General features: G+C 39.9%; 1 protein-coding gene across 1 annotated transcript in view; it reads right to left on the bottom strand.

The window, feature by feature from the left end:
- LOC120030200 (sodium/potassium/calcium exchanger 2-like) overlaps positions 1 to 21,519 on the bottom strand; it is a 141,766-nt gene that overhangs the window by 20,678 nt on the left and 99,569 nt on the right. Inside the window, exon 5 of the mRNA XM_038975554.1 lies at positions 17,296 to 17,378. Within this exon, the coding sequence (XP_038831482.1) occupies positions 17,296 to 17,378 (83 nt within the window). The remainder of the gene's footprint in view (positions 1 to 17,295; positions 17,379 to 21,519) is intronic.

Raw genomic sequence — 21,519 nt, 5'->3', positions numbered from 1 at the left:
CTGGGTATCGTCAGCGTAGCAGGTGAAGTTTATGTTATAATCTCTGAGGATTTGGCCGAGAGGGAGCATGTAAATTAAAAACAGGATAGGGCTCAACACTGACCCCTGTGACTGCAGACTCCTCCGACCTGGACTATCCAATATTGACTTTTTGCTTCCTATTAGAGAGGTAGGAGGAGAAACACAGATCTACATTACCTTCAAAAAGTATTCATACTCCTTGAATTATTCCATATTTTGTTGTGTTACAACCTGAATTCAAAATGGATTAAAGCAACAAAAAAATCTCACCCATCTACAGACAATACCCCATAATGATAACATGAAAACATGTTTTTAGAAATGTTACGAATATACTGAAAATTAAATACAGAAATAACAAATGTACATACAGTGGCCTGTGAAAGTATTCACCCCCTTGGCAGTTTTCCTATTTTGTTGCCTTACAACCTGGAATTCAAATGGATTTTGGGGGGGGTTATATAATTTGATTTACATAACATGCCGACCACTTTAAAGATGCAAAACATTTTTTATTGTGAAACAAACAAGAAATAAGACAAAAAAGAAAGAAAACTTGAGCGTGCATAACTATTCATCCCCCCAAAGTCAATACATTGTAGAGCCACCTTTTGCAGCAATTACAGCTGCAAGTCTCTTGGGGTATGTCTCTATAAGCTTGGCACATCTAGCCAATGGGATTTTTGCCCATTCTTCAAGGCAAAACTGCTCCAGCTCCTTCAAGTTGGATGGGTTCCGCTGGTGTACAGCAATCTTTAAATCATACCACAGATTCTAAATTGGATTGAGGTCTGTGCTTTGACTAGGCCATTCCAAGACATTTAAATGGTTCCCCTTAAACCACTCGAGTGTTGCTTTAGCAGTATGCTTAGGGTCATTGTCCTGCTGGAAGGTGAACCTCCGTCCCACTCTCAAATCTCTGGAAGAATGAAACAGGTTTCCCTCAAGAATTTCCCTGTATTTAGCGCCATCCATCATTCCATAAATTCTGACCAGTTTCCCAGTCCCTGCCAATGAAAAACATCCCCACAGGATGGTGCTCTCGGGGTGATGAGAGGTGTTGGGTTTGCGCCAGACTGACCAGAGTACCTTCTTCCATATGTTTGGGGAGTCTCCCACATCAAACGTGTTTGCATATTTATTTTCTTAAAGCAATGGCTTTTTGTCTGCCCACTCTTCCGTAAAGCCCAGCTCTGGGGAGTGTACGGCTTAAAGTGGTCCTATGGACAGATACTCCAATCTCTGCTGTGGAGCTTTGCAGCTCCTTCAGGGTTATTTCTGGTCAGAGTGGTACTCAGTGATGTGTTGTGTTTGCCCCAAACATAACGCTTTGTATTCAGGACATGAAGTTAAAGGGGGATACCTAGTCAGAGAGGTGCAGGGTAATTCCATAATCAACATCCACGTCTTCGGCACTGGGGAACAGATGGTTACGAACGAACAGAATGACAGATTTTTACCTCGTCAGCTCAGGGATTGGATCCAGCAACCTTTCTGCCGCCACCGCGGACACCGCGGACAGACGCCCACCCAGACCCTCCCCTAGAGTTTAAGGGGGGGGGTTCTGTCACGTTCCTGACCTGTTTTCCCTTGTTTTGTATTTATTTAGTATGGTCAGGGCGTGAGTTGGGTGGGTTGTCTATGTGTGATTTTCTATGTTGGGATTTTGTATTCGGCCTGGTATGATTCTCAATCAGAGGCAGCTGTCAATCGTTGTCCCTGATTGAGAATCATACTTAGGCAGCCTGGGTTTCACGTGTGTTTTGTGGGTGTTTGTCTACCGTGTTAGTGTTTTCACAACACGTTACTGTATCGGTTTTCTGCACTTCGTTTATTGTTTTGTATTTCAGTGTTCAGTTTCGGTTTAAATAAATCATCATGAGCACGAACCACTCTGCATATTGGTCCGATCCTTCTCGCCTCTCCTCGTCCGATGAGGAGGACGAAATAGACAATCGTTACACTGGAGCCTTAATCCAGCGCCTTAGATCGCACAGCCACACTACCCAGCTCTGGCAATGTATAGACTAGTTTAGTTGGTATAATTTCTTTAGATCTACAATCTAGATCAGGCATTGGCAACGTATGGCATGGTTAACAAGGCTGGCCCTCAATGGTATTTGACTTGGCACACCAAGCAATTTGATAAAATGTATCAAATAAGTGAAAATGTCTTCGTTTTGAAATTGCATTTGTTTTCCATAAATGACTACCGCTTTGGACCTGACCACGTAAGTGAGAGTACACCTTATGTGTGAAGGTAATGTGTCTTGAGTATCATTTAAAATGTTGAGACAAGAAGGGAGGGGTGTGTGGTGAAGATGCACTAGGTGAGTCTTTTCAGAATGTCTCCCTCGACAGTTTGTGCACATTCATTGTTTTTTATGTGAATTGTTTCCCCTTTGATTGTTAGTAATGATCAATTCCTTGTAAATTAACCGTTATTCCCCGTAATTTCTAATCTACAATGTATGGTTACGGTAATTTCAGTTAATGCATTCAATATATTATTGCAGTCATTTTTCATTCTCAGAGTAGACACGTTGTTTGCAGAGCTCACAACCTATGCTACAATTGTGAGAAACAAGTTTGGGTTAATTTCATGCCATTTACGAGTTTGGTAAATTCATTAATTGTCTTCTGTTTGTAGCTGTCTGTGTGAGCATGTGTCTGATTTCTCTGTCCTGTCAATGTTGAGTAAGCATGTGCACGCCTGAACACGCGTGGAAGTACCTACACGCGGATGTATAAAAGTGCTTATTTGGGGATGCTAATAGTATTTCTGATTGTTTTAACTCATCACCACTTAGTCATTTTTTTTCTTCACCTCAACAGAAACTCTTTCTTATTAATTATATATTTTTTATCCATTGCAAATGACAAAGTCTTTATGGTTCCTCAATGTATTTGGAGTAGAGAGATGAATGTGATTGAAAAAACCTGAACCAATTGCCATACGTAGCCAAATTGGATTTAGAGGATATATATTTTCATCAGGATATTTTCTAGCTGCAATTTTTTATTTGTCAGATTTAAATTGTTTACATAAAGTATTCATACCCCTACTTATTCCATTTTTTTTTGTTACAGTCTGATTTTTTTCTCTCACCCATCTACCCCCAATACCCCATAATGGCAAAGTAAATGTTAGCAAATGTATTGAAGACATGTTAGCAAATGTATTGAAAATCAAATACAGAAATATCTCATTTACAAAAGTATTCACACCCCTTGGCTATGACACTTCAAATTGAGCTCAGGTGTATCTGTGTTCTGTGAAGGGAGTAGTATACAGCGTTGTACGAGATCTTCAGTTTCTTGGCAATTTCTCGCATGGAATAGCCTTTATTTCTCAGAACAAGAATAGACTGACGAGTTTCAGAAGAAAGTCTTTGTTTCTGGCCATTTTGAGCCTGTAATCGAACCCACAAATGCTGATGCTCCAGATACTCAACTAGTATAAAGAAGGCCAGTTGTATTGCTTCTTTAATCAGAACAACAGTATTCAGCTGTGCTAACATAATTGCAAAAGGGTTTTCTAATGATCAATTAGCCTTTTAAAATGATGAACTTGGATTAGCTAACACAACGTGCCATTGGAACACAGGAGTGATGGTTGCTGATAATGGGCCTCTGTACGCCTATGTAGATATTCCATTCAAAAATCTGCCGTTTCTAGCTACAATAGTAATTTACAACATTAACAATGTCTACACTGTATTTCTGATCAATTTGATGTCATTTTAAATGGACAAAAAATGTGCTTTTCTTTCAAAAACAAGGACATTTCTAAGTGACCCCAAACTTTTGATTGGTAGTGTATACTGTCTAAAATATCTAAAAACCTGTTTTTGCTTTGTCATGTGGTATTGTGTGTAAAAAAACAATAAGGCTGTAACGTAACAAAATGTAAAAATGAAGGGGTCTGAAAACTTTCCGAATGCACTGTACATATTGTTGTAATGCAGCTAAATCGCCTCTTGTGGTGGAGTGTGAATCTGTGAAGTTTGTTTGGAGAAAGCCGGAACAAACCGTCAGCTCATTACAGGAAGTTGTTGTGTGGAACAACCTGCTGATGTGGAACATAGAGAGTCTCTCCACTGTACATGGGAGAAAAGTCCTTTGAAGAAAATGAGCATGACAGCAACCATGACACACAAGAAAGAGCTTTACAGCATACAGTAAACTGACCATTACACTTTTGCCAAACCTTGGTAACCACAAGACTACACATGTGTACTGTAGCGCAGATACTAATACACATCTAATCATCAAGCCTTTTACTAGTTGAATCAGATGTGCCAGGTATGGGCTGCTCCAAAAATGACTAGCAAAATTAGTTGGTTATCAATCTCTTAATTTTTTTGCTTTCTGTTCTTAAAGGAAAACCTTGCTTTAGCATCGAGTCATATGCAGCAAGTTTGCACGGCACTAATGTCACGAGAGGCATGCCATGGGGCTGGTTAACACTTAATTATTTTTTATAATTAAAACAAAATGTCAAGAAAACATTACCGCATGTCAGAGGCATGAAAAATTAGCAACTTGAATTGAAAATGGGTGGTAATGCCTACGCTCTAAAATAGGATACAATTCAACAAGAACACTGACATTTTACCAAGGCAGAGATGAGTGGCCGACACCGAGACGCGCAACGGCCACAGTGGACACATAAATGATGTCCTAGTGACAATCGGCAAATGTCATTAGACTTTGATGGCAAAGATATCTGTAGATGATTATAAGATCCGAAGTGAATCTGATTTTGCTTAACAACTTTAATTAAATATGTCCAATATGTAGACTGCCCTTTTAAGATTAATCAATCATTAATCCCAATGTTAACAAAAACATGACATATCCTTTGTGAGTAATACAGCTCATTTGACAGGGTAATAAGCAATTCAAACAACAGCAAAGTGTGAACCATTTTGGTAAACAGCTGCGGGATGGGTCTGGAGAAATGTAACCACTCTCAAATTCATAGACAGAGCTATGGATGGAAGGACTGACCTTCGATGAGATCAAAATGACACCCATCCATACCCCACAAGACATATCACCAGAGGTCTCTTCTGGGACTATGGAAGGTGCACAGTACTACAAAGAGCCATGACTACATGGAACTCTATTCCACATCAGGTAACCGATACAAGCAGTAGAATCAGATTTTAAAAAACACATAAAAATACACCTTATGGAATAGCGGGGAGTGTGAAGTGACACACACACAGGTACAGACACAGACACACGCATACACAAACACACGCTAGCACAGACACTCGACACACACATACATTGTAATATTGCTGTATGGTGGTATTATACATTGTATTGTAGATACAGTATTTAGTGGTGTAATAATGTTATATGATGTTTTATGTGTGATGTAATGCCTTCATGTGTTTGGACCCCAGGAAGAGGCAGCAGCTAATGGGGATCCCTAATAAATACAAATACAAAAAACTAAGCTCAAAAGGCATTTATAAGTTATATTCTTCAAGAATCAATGGGTATGTATAATTAATTTAAAAGTCTAAAATGGATGTACCAATTGTAGATTGCCCCTTTAAGATTCCTTAAGAATTAATCCCAATGTAAACAAAAACATGACATATCCTTTGTGAGTAATACAGCTCAATTTGTTAAAGATTTTGGAGGTATGATATCAATCAATCAATCAATCAAGTTTATTTTATATAGCCCTTCGTACATCAGCTAATATCTCGAAGTGCTGTACAGAGACCCAGCCTAAAACCCCAAACAGCTAGAATGCAGGTGTAGAAGCACGGTGGCTAGGAAAAACTCCCTAGAAAGGCCAAAACCTAGGAAGAAACCTAGAGAGGAACCAGGCTATGAGGGGTGGCCAGTCCTCTTCTGGCTGTGCCGGGTGGAGATTATAACAGAACTATGCCAAGATGTTCAAAAATGTTCATAAGTGACAAGCATGGTCAAATAATAATCATGGATAATTTTCAGTTGGCTTTTCATAGCCGATCATTAAGAGTTGAAAAACAACAGGTCTGGGACAGGTGGCGGTTCCATAACCGCAGGCAGAACAGCTGAAACCGGAACAGCAGCATAACTGATATAACTTTGGGATCTATGTTTTGGTAAACGTTTGTAGAAACAAGAGTTGTAACAGTTGCTGGGCAAGGGATAGAATGACGATCAAAGATAAAAGAAAAAAATATATATAAATAACAAGTAAGTTTGAATGACACTGAGGGGCAGTGTTGTTACAGCTACTGCCTGTTTGCCTGAGGCTGATGCAGTGCAGTTGTTTGTACACATGCATATACACACACTCTCATTCAAATGTACACACGTGCACATACACTGGGACACACACACGTAAATAATGCCATACATGCACTCAAACATATTCAGTTGGCCTTGCTGTTTTGATTTTTGTTGTCCTTGATGTCCTTCCCCCCCCCCCCCCCCCCTTTGTCTTTCTTTTTTAAAACGGTACATTTTGTTGGTTGTTGGTGCTTTGGGGGATGGGGGTTTGGGTACAGGGGTCTTGGGAACGGAATTACTTTATTTTACTCGGGGGGGGGGGGGATCTCGGATGGTTGAAGGGCAGCTCTTGGGGAACTGTGGGGGGGACCGGTCGCTGGTTTGAGTCCCTGTTTTTGACATTGTGGGAGATCTGTCGACGTGCCCTTGAGCAGGGCGATGACGGTGGTTGCTTCTGTGGGTCGCTCTGGATGGGAGTCTGTTAGATAACTGAATGTGATGTAGATGTTGAGCGGCTTCACTGCAAGTAGATTGTATGTTTTAATATATAAAATCTATATATAATAATAAGATAAAACATTGAATAAGAAAATGACAAAAAAAAGAGTTATAACAGAGTGGTAAATGGTAATAAAGGGTATTACATCTTGATGAGTGAATGTTAGATATTTACAGCATTTAAAAAAATAAGTGCAACTGAAGTTCATTTGCTCTGCTTGAATACACCAAATTGTCCTTGATGTACAGGATGGATTCACCATGGGATGGGTCATAATGCCATTTATTCTGGTCTTGCCAGTGAGGCTGTTTCCCTTCCTCTTTGTCACTTTGAGTGAGCGCCTGATCACTCTGGTAGCATGCTGTGCCATCTGCCTACCTGGCACGGCATAGTGAAGCAAGGAAAGTCTCCTTGCTCGTGCCGGTGCTACTGTTGTGAGTGTGTTTGAGTTTCGCGCATCCTGAGGTGGTGGGCAGCGGGAGAGAGAGGGGTATAATTGCAGACACAGCGGAGGGAGTGGGCCTTTGGCAGGTATGGCTAAGGATGGAGGGATACACCCACAGGCATGCTGGGAGATTACCAACATTAATGACCCACGCTGAGGTCATTTCCACCTTTGCATCAATCCCGCAGAACTTCTCTTCTCACTATGCTGATGTACAGCTCCCAGTGTGGGATTCTTTATCTCAAAGGCATTCATCCATTATCGTCCCCACAGCTCAAATTAAAATCTCCCTAACATCATATCTATGCCAATATGACACCAATATTGATGAAAATTTGCAAATCAACTGGACTGGAGGAATACAACACACTCCCAGCCTCTTGTCATGAGCTGTCCGTTCCTTACCGAGAACCACATACTGGATTTTAAACAGAATTGGGGGGGAAAAAAGTTATTCTTGGCCAGAAGTAGCTTAATATTGTAACGTTCGTTCTCCTCCTCGTCTGAGGAGGAGCAAGGATCGGACCAATATGCAGCGAGGTATGAAGACATAATGATTTATTTAAATAATAATAACGAAGACGAAAAACACTTAATAAACTACAAAACAACAAACGACGTAAACAGACCTGAACATGAGATCTTTTAGACAACGAAGAACGCACGAACAGGAACAAACTCACAAACGAAACAGTCCCGTGTGGCATAAACACTAACACAGGAACAATCACCCACAAACAAACGGTGTGAACAGCCTACCTTAATATGGTTCTCAATCAGAGGAAACGTAAAACACCTGCCCCTGATTGAGAACCATATCAGGCTAATTAACAATGAACCTAAACATAGAAACACATAACATAGAATGCCCACCCAGCTCACGTCCTGACCATACTAAACAAAGACAAAATAAAGGAAATAAGGTCAGGAACGTCACAAATATCTAGGCGTCGGATAAGAACGAGACTACAGCGTTCAAAAAGGGGCCATTAGACTTGCCACCTTTCGGACTGAATAAGTTTCTAGGGTCAACCGTTTTGATTAAATTTATAATTATTCGCTCTCGCGTGCTAATTTCTGTCCATTAAGAACCAACGATGTGCTACCTTTTTCTAGCATTTCTGACAATGCTAACACATTTTTTCCCCGAAGTGCAGAGTTCTAACACCGAGTCTGTTGCTCGGCAACAACACAACTGCTTACATGGTGGTGGTATTCAAGCTGAGGTTTGTATTTGTATTTATCATGGATCCCCAATAATGAATAATGAATAACGTCTAAATTTAGCATGTTGAGGTGACTAAACTGCTTGGCGTAACCTTGGACTGTAAACGGTCATGGTCAAAACATATTGATACAACAGTAGCTAAGATGGGGAGAAGTCTGTCCATAATAATGCGCTGGTCTGCATTCTAAACAGCATTATCAACATGGCAGGTCCTACAGGCCCTAGTTTTGTATTGTAAGGTTTTAAAAATGGTATAACTGCCTAATTTTGCTGGACCCCAGGAAGAGTAGCTGCTGCCTTGGATTATGTTGGATAGCCTTCCAATAAACAGCACCTTCTGTGTACTGTTAGACAGTTAACTCTTTATCCATAATATAGCAGGGGGTTTAAAGCCATAACACATATGTTTTTCCAGCAGCAGACTATGATCGATAATGTCAAAAGCCACACTGAAGTCTAACAAAACAGACCCCACAATCTTTTGATCATCAATTTCTCTCACCCAATCATTAGTCATATGTGTAAGTGCTGTGCTTGCAAAGAAAAATATTTATATCAGACTGGCCAATAAAAAGAAAAGACTAAGATGGGCAAAAGAACACAGTCACTGGACAGAGGAACTCTGCCTAGAAGGCCAGCATCCAGCATTGAGACTGGTGTTTTGCGGGTACTATTTAATGAAGCTGCCAGTTGAGGACTTGTGCAGTGTCTGTTTCTCAAACTAGACACTCTAATGTACGTGTCCTCTTGCTCAGTTGTGCACCGGGGCCTCCTCTCCTCTTTCTATTCTGGTTAGAGACAGTTTGCGATGTTCTGTGAAGGGAGTAGTACACAGCGTTGTACAAAATCTTCAGTTTCTTGAGAATTTCTCGCGTGGAATAGCCTTCATTTCTCAGAACAAGAATAGACTGACGAGTTTCAGAAGAAAGGGCTTTGTTTCTGGCCACTTTGTTTCTGGCCAATTTGCTTTTCTTTCAAAAAACACTTTTGAATATGTTAATCAATCAATGCAGGCAGATATATATTGATTAGCTATGTAGCTAGCTAACGTTACCGAGTTAAAGTTATCTTGCTTGTACAAAGTCCAGCAGTTAACCTTTTGTAGCTAGCTAACACCAGTCGGCTGGAAGCTATCTAGCTAACAACCAGGCAAATCAATGTAGCTTGCAAATGAATGTGATTTTGTTTTGATTAGCTACTATAGTTACCAAGCTAGTTAGCTAACGTAATGTTATACCAGTCAGATGAGTGCTAACATTGGGTAGGTATCTAACCAACAAGCAAGGAAAGCTAGCTTGGTATATTTTGCCAAGTAAGGTTTTTCGTATAATGCTGAAGTCATCATGTGGAAACTGCTGATCTAGACTTGCGTGTAATTGGAGCAAAAAGAAGTATGCACAAATAAGCTAGTGAACATCCTTGGCTGCTATGATAGCCAGTTAACGTTAGCTAGCTAGGTCAATTGCTTTGTTAAGAAATGGAAAGCTAGTTGTGAACCACATGTATCCTCAACGGGGCAAGTGTGCATGCTAGCGTCAGACAACTGACCAGACTCGACTGACAGCCTCGCTGTTTCAAACATGTAGAATACATTCCAGCCCCGGCATACTCTCCTCTCCTGCCTTCTTGTCATAATTATAATCCAATTTTGTGCTGACTGGATAACACAGTGTCAAGTTACTTTTCTGTGTGTTCACAGAAAATCTGAAGTCGCCCCCCACAAGAAAAAAGTAGTCAGGGGGTTCTGCACTCGGTGCATCCAGGTAAAACAACAGAATCATTGAGGGGGTTCAATTAAATCGCTGAAAGTTCAGCCAAGTTGGCTCAAAACAAAAGTTACGTAATTAAGCACGTATAGAAACTGCCTAAATGACTACCGACCCATAGCACTCACGTCTGTCATGGCTCACATCAACACCATTATCACAGAAACCCTAGACCCACTCCAATTTGCATACCGCACCAACAGATCCACAGATGATGCAATCTCTATTGCACTCCACACTGCCCTGTCACACCTGGACAAAAGGAACACCTACATGAGAATGCTTTTCATTGACTACAGCTCAGCTTTCAACACCATAGTGCCCTCAAAGCTTATCACTAAGCTAAGGACCCTGGGACTAATCACCTCCCTCTGCAACTGGATCATAGACTTCCTGACGGGCCGCTCCCAGGTGGTAAGGGTAGGTAACAACACATCCACAATGCTGATCCTCAATTCGGGGTGTGTGCTCAGCCCCCTCCTGTACTCCCTGTTCACTCATGACTGCATGGCCGGGCACGACTCCAACACCATCATTAGGATTGCTGATGACACAACATTGGCAGGCCTGATCACCGACAACGATGAGACCAGCCTATAAGGAGGAGGTTAGAGACCTGAACGTGTGGTGCAAGGACAACAACCTCTCTCTCAACGTGATCAAGACAAAGGAGATGATTGTGGACTACAGGAAAAGGAGGACCGAGCACACCCCCATTTTCATCGACGGGGCTGTAGTGGAGCAGGTTGAGATCTTCAAGTTCCTTGGTGTCCACATCACCAACAAACTAACATGGTCCAAGCACACCAAGACAGTCGTGAAGAGGGCACGACAAAACCTATTCCCCCTCAGGAGACTGAAAAGATTTGGCATGGGTCCTCAGATCCTCAAAAGTTTTTACAGCTGGACCATTGAGAGCATCCTGACGGGTTGCATCACTGTATGGCAACTGCTCAGCCTCCGACCGCAAGGCACTACAGATGGTAGTGCGTACGGCCCAGTACATCACCGGGGCCAAGCTTCCTACCATCCAGGACTTCTATACCAGGCGGTGTCAGAGACTTGTCAAAGACTCCAGCCACCCTAGTCATAGACTGTTCTCTCTGCTACCACACGGCAAGCGGTACCGGAGCGCCAAGTCCAGGTCCAAGAGTCTCCTAAATAACTTCTACCCCCAAGCCATAAGACTCCTGAACATCTAATCAAATGGCTACCCAGACTATTTGCATTCCTCTTTAATGCTCTTTAATTATTTGTTATTCTTATCTCTTACTTTTTTTTGTATTTTCTTAAAACTGCATTGTTGGTTAAGGGCTTGTAAGTAAGCATTTCACTGTAAGGTTGTATTCGGCGCATGTGACAAATAAATGCTGTGTTTTCACATGAACAAGTGATTGCTTTTGATAACAACGCTTTTCCTTCCTTCCCTCTGCTTTTCGCCCGATGACATGACTGGCCAGATAAATCAAACCTCCTCTCTGCCTGCCTAAATTGTGTGCCATAGTCAAAGTAAAATGACATGTTTGCTAACTAGATTCGCTATGTGATTATATGAGTCTGTTTTCAACAAATCAACTGTTTTAGAATATTGTATTTTAACCAAGCAAGAGAAATAAATGTTCAATCAGTACTAAGTGAATGAAACATTTTTTTTTAAACTAACGCTCCAGACTATGAATTTAAATTATCTGTCGAAATCATTGTTTGAAGAACAGGGTTTATAGTCTTACCGCCTGTGGATCTGAAGATTACTAAATCAGAGTTAATATCCTGCGTGACCTAAATTATGATTGGGAAATAATCTAGCTTGCTAGCTAATTAGCTCATTAGGTAACTTACCCGTGAAAAGTAAAGCCTCGTCCAACATCAATCAATGGATTCTCGCCCTCCTGAGTTCTGCAACTGTAAATTAAACCGAGCTAGCTTGCTATGTGAAAATCTGTAGTTAATTAAATGTGTGGTTAATAAGAATCGCTTGATGTAGCTACATTGTCAGAGACACGTCGTAAGTGAGTCAGTGAGAGTGACCACAGATTTCTGTCAAGGTCAGAGTCCTCACCTCCAGCCAGGTACACACACACACACACACTTTGTCTGAAAATGCACAGACCCAAATTTACACATGTTCTAGACTATTCACATCCCGCCACCCTATGTAGACATGATCCCACTCTGAACACATTGACCATACTACAATGAATGTCTGTTGCATTCTTTGCTTACCACAAGCAGATATGTTAGATATGATAGCATACATCTTTCTTTTTTAAACGTTTGAGTGTTACTAAAGTTAGACTAATTGTGAAATTATTCATAGTTTTCAGGTCATCATGGTGACAGTCTACCTACAACAATGAGGATGACCAGATCCAGATTCCATCAACAGTCATTCAGCATTACTTGTATCTGATGCAGGGCTCTCCAACCCTGTTCCTGGAGAGCTAGTGTCTTGTAGGTTTAAGCTCCGACCTTGATCTAGTGCTCCTGATTCTAATAATTAGCTGGGCCCGGTTTCCCCAAAGCATCTAAATTCTTTGTTAGAACCTTCTTAGCAGCATCGTTAAATCTCTGAGGTGTTTCCCCAAAACATTGTTACTAAAGTTCCATTTGAAAACGTTCGTTATTTACCGACTGTCTCAGACCACTCGTAGAACAGCTACAGTAAGTGCATCGTTAGATGCGTTTTTTTTCCTTACCCCATCACTTTATACACGGAAGACCTCCACTAAAAATAGAATCAAGATGTTTATGTCTCTCTGTGACCACCGATAACTTCACAAAGTAGATTACAAAAACTAAGTTGCCAATGTCTTTACAATTGTTACAAACAAGGAAAGGATAAAAATATGCTTCAAATGAAAACAGAGATGAGTGCATTAAAAGATAAATAGCTTACAGTATAGGCTACAGGCCTATATAATTCAATAATATTGAAATAAACTAAAATGTTCATTAAATGTTGTTGCTAATTGTAGGCTACTGTCTGTACTTTTTGCCTCAGTATATTTAATGTGTAAAAACATGTGCACAATGATGTACCAAATCTTGAGTTAGTGTATTATTATAGGTAAGCATTAGAACAAGCCGCCTCAATATTTGCAGTCATGTCTTTCTAGGAGTTGATCCGTCGTCAGTATTGTGTAATAATTCTAATATTAAGATAATATTAAGATAAGCTGTTCTGAGAGCAGTGGTGCCTTTTTTTTTTTAGATCCTATCAGTTCTCTCTTTGCAATGTTTTGGGAAATGCATGTTACATCTTCGTCCGTTGTAGGAAAGATGCATTGTTAAAGCACTCGTAAGCCTAAGTTCCATCGCTATCGGGAAACCGGGCCCTGGTTGTTAAGCTGAATCAGGTTAGTTACAACTGGAGTTTGCGCGATAACCTAAAAGAGGATTCCGCAGGAGATCTGAAGCTCCACCTAGTCCAAGGCGACCCCTCTCTTTTGTAACCTCTCTCTATTATAGCCCTCTCTGGTGATTGTGAATTGCCCCACTGCACTAGGGGACTGAGAAGGATGACAACACAGACAGCTTGCAGCTTACACATTTCACAAAGTCCTTCAATGTTTGATTAATTTACATTACATCATAATTTTAAATAAAGTGAATCATCTTTTTTGTTTCTTACTCTTATTGTGCTCTATGTAAGTAATTAAGAAGGTCCAGTAGCTAGGTTAATATGGATTGTGCTGATGACTCAATTACAAGAATGTTGTAATAAAGACTTGAATGAAAGATTGTCATGTTTTGATATTGTTATACTTCATGTAACTGGTCATCACATGCCTCTTGCATTTCAATACGTTATTTGAATTACACAATTGCCAGGCAGAAAACGGAGGATATATCAGGCTAAGGACCTTACTGTTAGATGCAACAAAAGTCCACAGCCATCTCGGATATTGCTGGACACCTTCCTATGTGCGATTTTGTGATGAAACTGTCCAAATAATATTGGAGATATGGCCAGGAGAATCTAATACAAACGATCAAGGGAATATGGACGTACCTTTAACATTCTACTATGTGTGTTTGCTCAAACTGTCGGAGGATTCAATGCCACATTATGCTATTGTAGCTAGCTAAGTAACTTTAGACAAGCAATGATTTGATTACATTGGCTAGCTAATGTAGCTAGCTACAATAGACAGGTTGGGCTGCGATTTCTATTTCATCAGCCTCCATTTTGAATATGGCTGAGATAATAACTGAATGTATGTTGGGTTTCAACCTTGGATAAATGGAGTTAGCTAGTTACCTAACTTGTGCCATAGCTGCAGCGTTTTCTTTCTTCTTCGTATCCTAGGTAATGTTATTGCTAACGTTATACTTGTCGTTGGTCACTCGGACGGGACGTTATTTACTCGGCAGCCTGCATAGCTAATAGTTAGTTAGCTAATGTTACCTAGCTACATTGTAAGCAGAAACATATACAATTTTAAAGCATGCCGGCTATCTGGTTTAAGATACGTGTTATCTAGCTAACTAGCTAATAACTTTTGCCGCTAGCTAGCTACTGGTTGCCAGGCAACTGTGCCAAGTAGCTAGTAATGACAGGAGAACGAGGTAGCTTCGATTCGTCACAGCCCCTAATATAGGTTGAATAGATATCCAATCAATACATGCTGCATTCTAACTTTAAATGATATGGATGATCTGTAATCCTAATTCTGTCTATATTTTTCTTTTTCTCCTTCAACAAAAATGAAACATTAGCCTGTAAGCCCCTGTGTAATTAGTTATTTTTCCTTCATGATTTGCAGTAAAAGATGGCAGAGAAAACAACACCTTTTCGAATACTCAAACAGAAAGCACTTTTGATATGTAATCTTTGTCTATCATTCAAGTGTAACTGTTTACAATTTAGTAGAATTTCTTAAATGTCTTCTTAGAGAATCCCTACCGGAGAATGATACATTTCTATCCACCCTTCCAGCAAGAAAACTAGCAAGCAGTTCGCGGTGTCATCTGCTGACCATTTAGGGAACTAAGTTCTCAACCGGTGTGCCAAATTTCGTTCCGTAATATGAAGTATTGAGGGAAACCTTACGAGGGGAAAACTCACTTTAAGTATTTAACGACTATCGTTCGCATCTATAATACACATTTTGTGTCTATAATATAAATTGTGTATTCACATATTTCCTAGCCATGCATCTGCATACAGTACTTTAAAATGTCTGAGGTGTTCTAAGCATATTAAAGCCACATTTACGTTTGTATCTAACCCACAGTAATTCCGTTTTTTTGCATTTAAAATATGTGCAGGTTGGTCATTCCGTAACTCTATGGTTCGTATCTTTGAGGTTCTACTGCATCTGACTAGTACCTTAGTAACTATGTGCACAAGAGGCTGGCAGGGAGGTATGGAGTTGTATGCTTAGTACAGTTGAAGTCGGAAGATCACATACACCTTAGCCAACTACATTTAAACTCACTTTTTAACAATTCCTGACATTTAATCCCAGTAAAAATTCCCTGTTTTAGGTCAGTTAAGATCACCACTTAATTTTAAGAATGTGAAATGTCAGAATAATATTAGAGAGAGTGATTTATTTCAGCTTTTATTTCTTTCATCACATTCCCAGTGGGTCAGAAGATTACGTACACTCAATTAGTACTTAGTAGCATTGCCTTTAAATAGTTTATCTTGGGTAAAACGTTTCAGGTAGCCTTCCACAAGCTTCCCACAATAAGTTGGGTGAATTTTGGCCCATTCCTCCTGACAGAGCTGGTGTAACTGTGTCAGGTTTGTAGGCCTCCTTGCTTGCACACGCTTTTTCAGTTCTGCCCACACATTTTCTATAGGTCAGGGCTTTGTGATGGCCATTCCAATACCTTGACTTTGTTGTCCTTAAGCCATTTTGCCACAACTTTGGAAGTATGCTTGGTGTCGTTGTCCATTTTGAAGACCCATTTGAGACCAAGCTTTAAGTTCCTGACTGATGTCTTGAGATGTTGCTTCAATACATCCACATAATTGTTCTTCCTCATGATGCCATCTATTTTGTGAAGTGCACCAGTCCCTCCTGCAGCAAAGCACCCCCACAACATGATGCCGCCACCCCCGTGCTTCACGGTTGGGATGGTGTTCTTCAGCTTGCAAGCATCCCCCTTTTTCCTCCAAACATAACGATGGTCATTATGGCCAAACAATTCTATTTTTGTTTCATCAGACCAGAGGACATTTCTCCAAAAAGTACAATCTTTGTCCCCATGTGCAGTTGCAAACCGTAGTCTAGCTTTTTTATGCCGGTTTTGGAGCAGTGGCTTCTTCCTTGCTGAGCGGCCTTTCAGGTTCTGTTGATATAGGACTCGTTTTACTGTGTATATCGATACTTTTGTACCTGTTTTCTCAAGCATCTTCACAAGGTCCTTTGCTGGTGTTCTGGGATTGATTTGCACTTTTTGCACCAAAGTACGTTCATCTCTAGGAGACAGAAGGCATCTCCTTCCTGAGCGGTATGACGGCTGCGTGGTCCCATGGTGTTTATACTTGCGTACTATTGTTTGTACAGATGAACGTGGTACCTTCAGGCGTTTGGAAATTGCTGGATGAACCAGACTTGTGGAGGTCTAAAAAAATGAATTCTGAGGTCTTGGCTGATTTCTTTTGACTTTCCCATGATGTCAAGCAAAGAGGCAATGAATTTCAAGATAGGCCTTGAAATATAACTACAGGTACACCTCCAATTGACTCAAATTACGTCAATTAGCTTATCAAAAGCTTCTAAAGCCATGACATAATTTTCTGGAATTTTCCAAGCTATTTAAAGGCACAGTCAACTTAGTGTATGTAAACTTCTGACCCACTGGAATTGTGATACAGTGAATTATAAGTGAAATAATCTGTCTGTAAACAAGTGAAAAATTACTTGCACCAAGTAGATGCTCTAACCGACTTGCCAAAACTATAGTTTGTTAACAAGAAATTTGCGGAGTGGTTGAAAAACGAGTTTTAATGACTCCAACCTAAGTGTATGTAAACTTCTGACTTCAACTGTATGTGTGCCCACTGTTTGCTGTTGGGTTTATGTTGGTTTGTGTGTGTGTGTATGTGTTTGTGCCCATAAAATGGGTTTCTTACCGCAGCTTCACCTTCTTGTCCAGCAGTGCCATTCATTGGTGGTGTGACTTCCACCTCGACATTCGAGCTGTTTGGAAGATTCTTATCTGCATATTATAAAAAAGAAAACATAGAGAGCAATTCATTTAATTGTGGTATATTGGTAGACAAAAACCCAATACACTAATCATGTAAGATCAGAGCGGTATGTTAATTAAATGCAGAGTAATATCAGCAAAACTGTAATGATTAATCAAGAGATTAACTAATAAGAAATGACTTGATATAATTGCACAACCATCATTCAAACTATCTACGGTATCCTTACAAACACAGGCAGTGTTTGCTTTACATTCGGGGCAGATGTTGCATGGTTTTGAGGATGATTTCCCTTATAAAATAAAAACCGTACACACTTATCCACACAAACGTATTGCTGCCATGAGAAAACAAACAAACAAACTGTACAACCATTTGTCCCCCATACAAATTGTTTCCATGAAAAAAAAGTGTAAAAAACAACAATAAAAAAGCAGTAGAGCTTCTGCAGGTGTACATCGTTTATCAAGACAAGGATTGAAGAATACTGCTTTAGGACATCCAACCCATGGTCAATATATACAATGGCTGTATATATTGTTTTGGGGATGTTTTTGTGCTTTTCAGTGCACAGTTGACCGATACAATCTGTCCCCATTAGTACTGCTAGCAGCACCAAAAATGCAAAGCAGGAGATGTTGGATTTAGAGTGTCTGTGTGAGTGTGTTCCTGCAGTGCAGCTCCCCTATCTTGTATGAGGGCTAATATGTATCCTTTTCATTTAGAGCCAGATTCACTTATGCTCTTGATTAAAATACAAAATGCCGAAAGCCAAGTAATTGGATGATTATAACATAATTGCCATGGAAATTGGTTTAATCCAAGTGTGTTTGTGACACAGCAGGAGATTGTCAGGGAGATACTGTGATCTGATACTCATCGTCTAACAAATTACTTCCCTGGTCCTTTTGGAAGGTATCCTATACTCTATTAACTAAACCATAGAAAATAATCACATCCATTATACATTTGATATGTAGATTTGATATAATATGTGGCATATAAAAATCTGAGTAAATAAGACATGGAACTACACATTAGTATATTAATCAGAATGTTTTTTGGTCTACAGTACAATATTTTTGAAGCTAAAACCCATTGAATCAGCACCATGGACTATTAGCTCTAATCTAACAACAATAGAACCAAGCATCAAAGCCAGCAGCTATCAAAACTGGTCATGCATTTGGGTTTGGTTTAGATGCTAATATGTTAATGTTGCGCTGTTAGCATAATTTTGTCTCGGTAATAAATATCCATTTCCCTCTTTGATTTTGTACCAATGAAAGCTCTTTCTATGGCCCCCCTGAGTATCTTTTTGACCATTGTGTCAGAGATCTTTGAAATGAAAACCTGCATTAATTGCACTTGGGAGCGTCTCAATTGAACAAATCACCTTGGTGTCTGGTTAGACTGTAAACTCTCCTTCCAGACTCACATTAAGCATCTCCAATCCAAAATTAAATCTAGAATTGGCGTCCTATGGTGAGGGAAAAATTATGTATTCACCTTATTTGTTGGATATGTAACAGTTATTTACTTAACGAACAGTAAGATATTTCTGTCCTGCTAATGTTGTGTTGTATGGTCTCCACTCTAGCACCCTGCAGCTAGTCTGGGTGGTGAGGACATGGGTTCTACTAGAGATAGCTTGAAGCTGACAATTGATTTGTCATGGTGATAAAAACCTAAAAGCTAGCATTCTATAGACAAGATGTGGTGTGTGTGACTCAAGATAGAGAGAGCCTGGAAGAGCATTTTGTTTATAGTTGTTTTTAAATGTGTTGGTGTTTCTCTGTAATACTGTTGCGTCAAAAAACAGAACACTCAAAACATGAGCACAATGGGAGCTCTTCCTTTAAAGAACTCCAGGCCTCAAGAGGGCAGATAACCCAAAAACACGGGTGGAACTAAAAAATTTAGCCAGGATTTCTGGAGGGACTACTTTTACATGCGCACCTGGCAGATAAGCATGGGTATAAAATGTTTGGTCCTCAACATACACACAGCTCATTGTTCAACCCTAAAGACGCAACTGGTATGTAATGTTTGGAATTATTTATTATGTTGCATCCAGTGCTTAGCACAATTTACATGTTTAACTCTGGTAGGAGTGGTGACTTCTTTTGTTGTGGATATTTTCTGACTGCAGAAGTAATTGCTAGAAGTGCTAGATTAAATTGTTTAAACGTTTACTTTATTCAAAGCCATGCTTTGTTGCTGTGTCATGCATTGTTTAGTGTAAAATAATGCATGTTTATTCTCTGTTTAAGGTTATCAACCTATTCCTATTTCTATTCCTATTCCTATTCCCTATTCCTATTCCTTATTCCTCTGTCATTCAACTACTCTATTCAACAAATCAACTGTTTCAACATATTCAACAAATGGCATCAAACCCATAATAAAACACTGGAAAGGAATTGAGTTGTCCCTTTGCATCCTTCACGTGTTGAGCAAGCCGTTTTCAAGTTTGGGCAGAGCTGAAATAATTATAACACCTAGACAACTTGACAAATACTACTAGCCACCTAGTATCTTTATGAAGTTGGCTTTAGCTAGCCAATCTCCAAAACCTCATAACTAGCTACCAAGAAGCCATTTCAGGCTATCAATCAAGTTCGAGTAGCTAGCTTGTCTAACTATTTTAGCTGGCACGCCTGCTGGCAAGGTTGGTCAACTTTAGAAAAGCACACAATTACTAAATGTGCTGAATAAGACTCACATTCCTTTAAATCTTTAATCCAGAATTTTGCAGAGAACTATATTCAGCCCTAAACCTAACCACCAGTCAGGAGGATACAGACAGCTTAAGGAGTATGCTTAGATATACAGAAAATACAGAGAATTAAGAATAATGATTATGGCTCTAGATTGCAGGAAAAAGCTGTTTCAGGCGTTTGAAAATTGTAAGATCAATTAAAATGAAGTTGGCAGTTACTACTGGTTAAGGTAAGAAACGGGGCATTTGTCCACCACATTCTTTGAGTCAGAGCCTGTTGGTCTATTGAGATTTGATGTATCAAGTTACAACTGGTTCTCGTTCGACAGTGTAATAATCACTAGATGGGCATGCTACAGTAATAAGGACAGGAGTAATGACGTAATGAGTATAATCAGATTGCAGATTGTTTGGAACTGTATTTTGTAACATGGCCAAATAGTGACCATCTCTGTCTGTGCAGTTATTGGAGATTATTGAACTGCATTTTTCATCAGATTGCAGATTTTTTCAACTGGTTTTCAAACAAAGAGCATTGAAGGGAAAATGTTATTTTTCTTGTTTAGTGGACGGTTTGTTTAGCCACCTGCCAAACATACAAATATTTGTGAAAGTGTGTGTGCAAGAGAAATAAATAAAAGAAAAATAGATCACTCTTGAACTTGTTTGTTTCTGATAGCATTCAAATCACATTAAAAAATCTAAATTGAAATCAAATTTTATTAGTCACATGTGCCGAATACAACAGGTATATAGACCTTACAGTGAAACGCTTACTTACAAGCCCTTAACCAACAACTTAGTTTTAAGAAAAAAAGTGTTAAGAAACTATTTACTAAAATAAACTGAAGTAGAAAAATATATAATACAAAAATAAGATCAAATTTAAACATATAGAATAATTAAGGAGCAACAATAAAATAACAGTAGTGAGGCTATATACAGGGGGTACCGGTACAGAGTCAATGTGCGGGGGAACCGGTTAGTCGAGGTAATTGAGTTAATATGTACATGTAGGTAGAGGTAAAGTGACTATGTATGGATAATAAACAGAGATTAGCAGCAGCGTAACAATGGGGGTGGCGTGGGGACAATGCAAATAGTCCTAGTAGTCATTTGATTAGCTGTTCAGGAGTCTTTTGGCTTGGGGGTAGAAGCTGTTAAAAATCCTTTTGGACCAAGACTTGGCGCTCCGGTACCGCTTACCATGCGCAGCAGAGAGAACAGTCTATGACTAGGGTGGCTGGAGTCTTGGCAATTTTTTGTGTCTTCTTCTGACACCGCCTGGTATAGAGGTCCTGGATGGCAGGAAGCATGCCCCCAATTATGTAATTATGTACTGCACTACCCTCTGTAGTGCCTTGCGGTCGGAGGCCGAGCAGTTGAAATACCAGTCGGTGATGCAACCAGTCAGGATGCTCTCGATG

This window comes from Salvelinus namaycush, chromosome 36 (assembly GCF_016432855.1).
Source record: "Salvelinus namaycush isolate Seneca chromosome 36, SaNama_1.0, whole genome shotgun sequence".
Taxonomy (NCBI): domain Eukaryota; kingdom Metazoa; phylum Chordata; class Actinopteri; order Salmoniformes; family Salmonidae; genus Salvelinus; species Salvelinus namaycush.
Note: the sequence above shows the minus strand (reverse complement) of the source record. Positions and strands in the feature narration are given on the sequence as shown.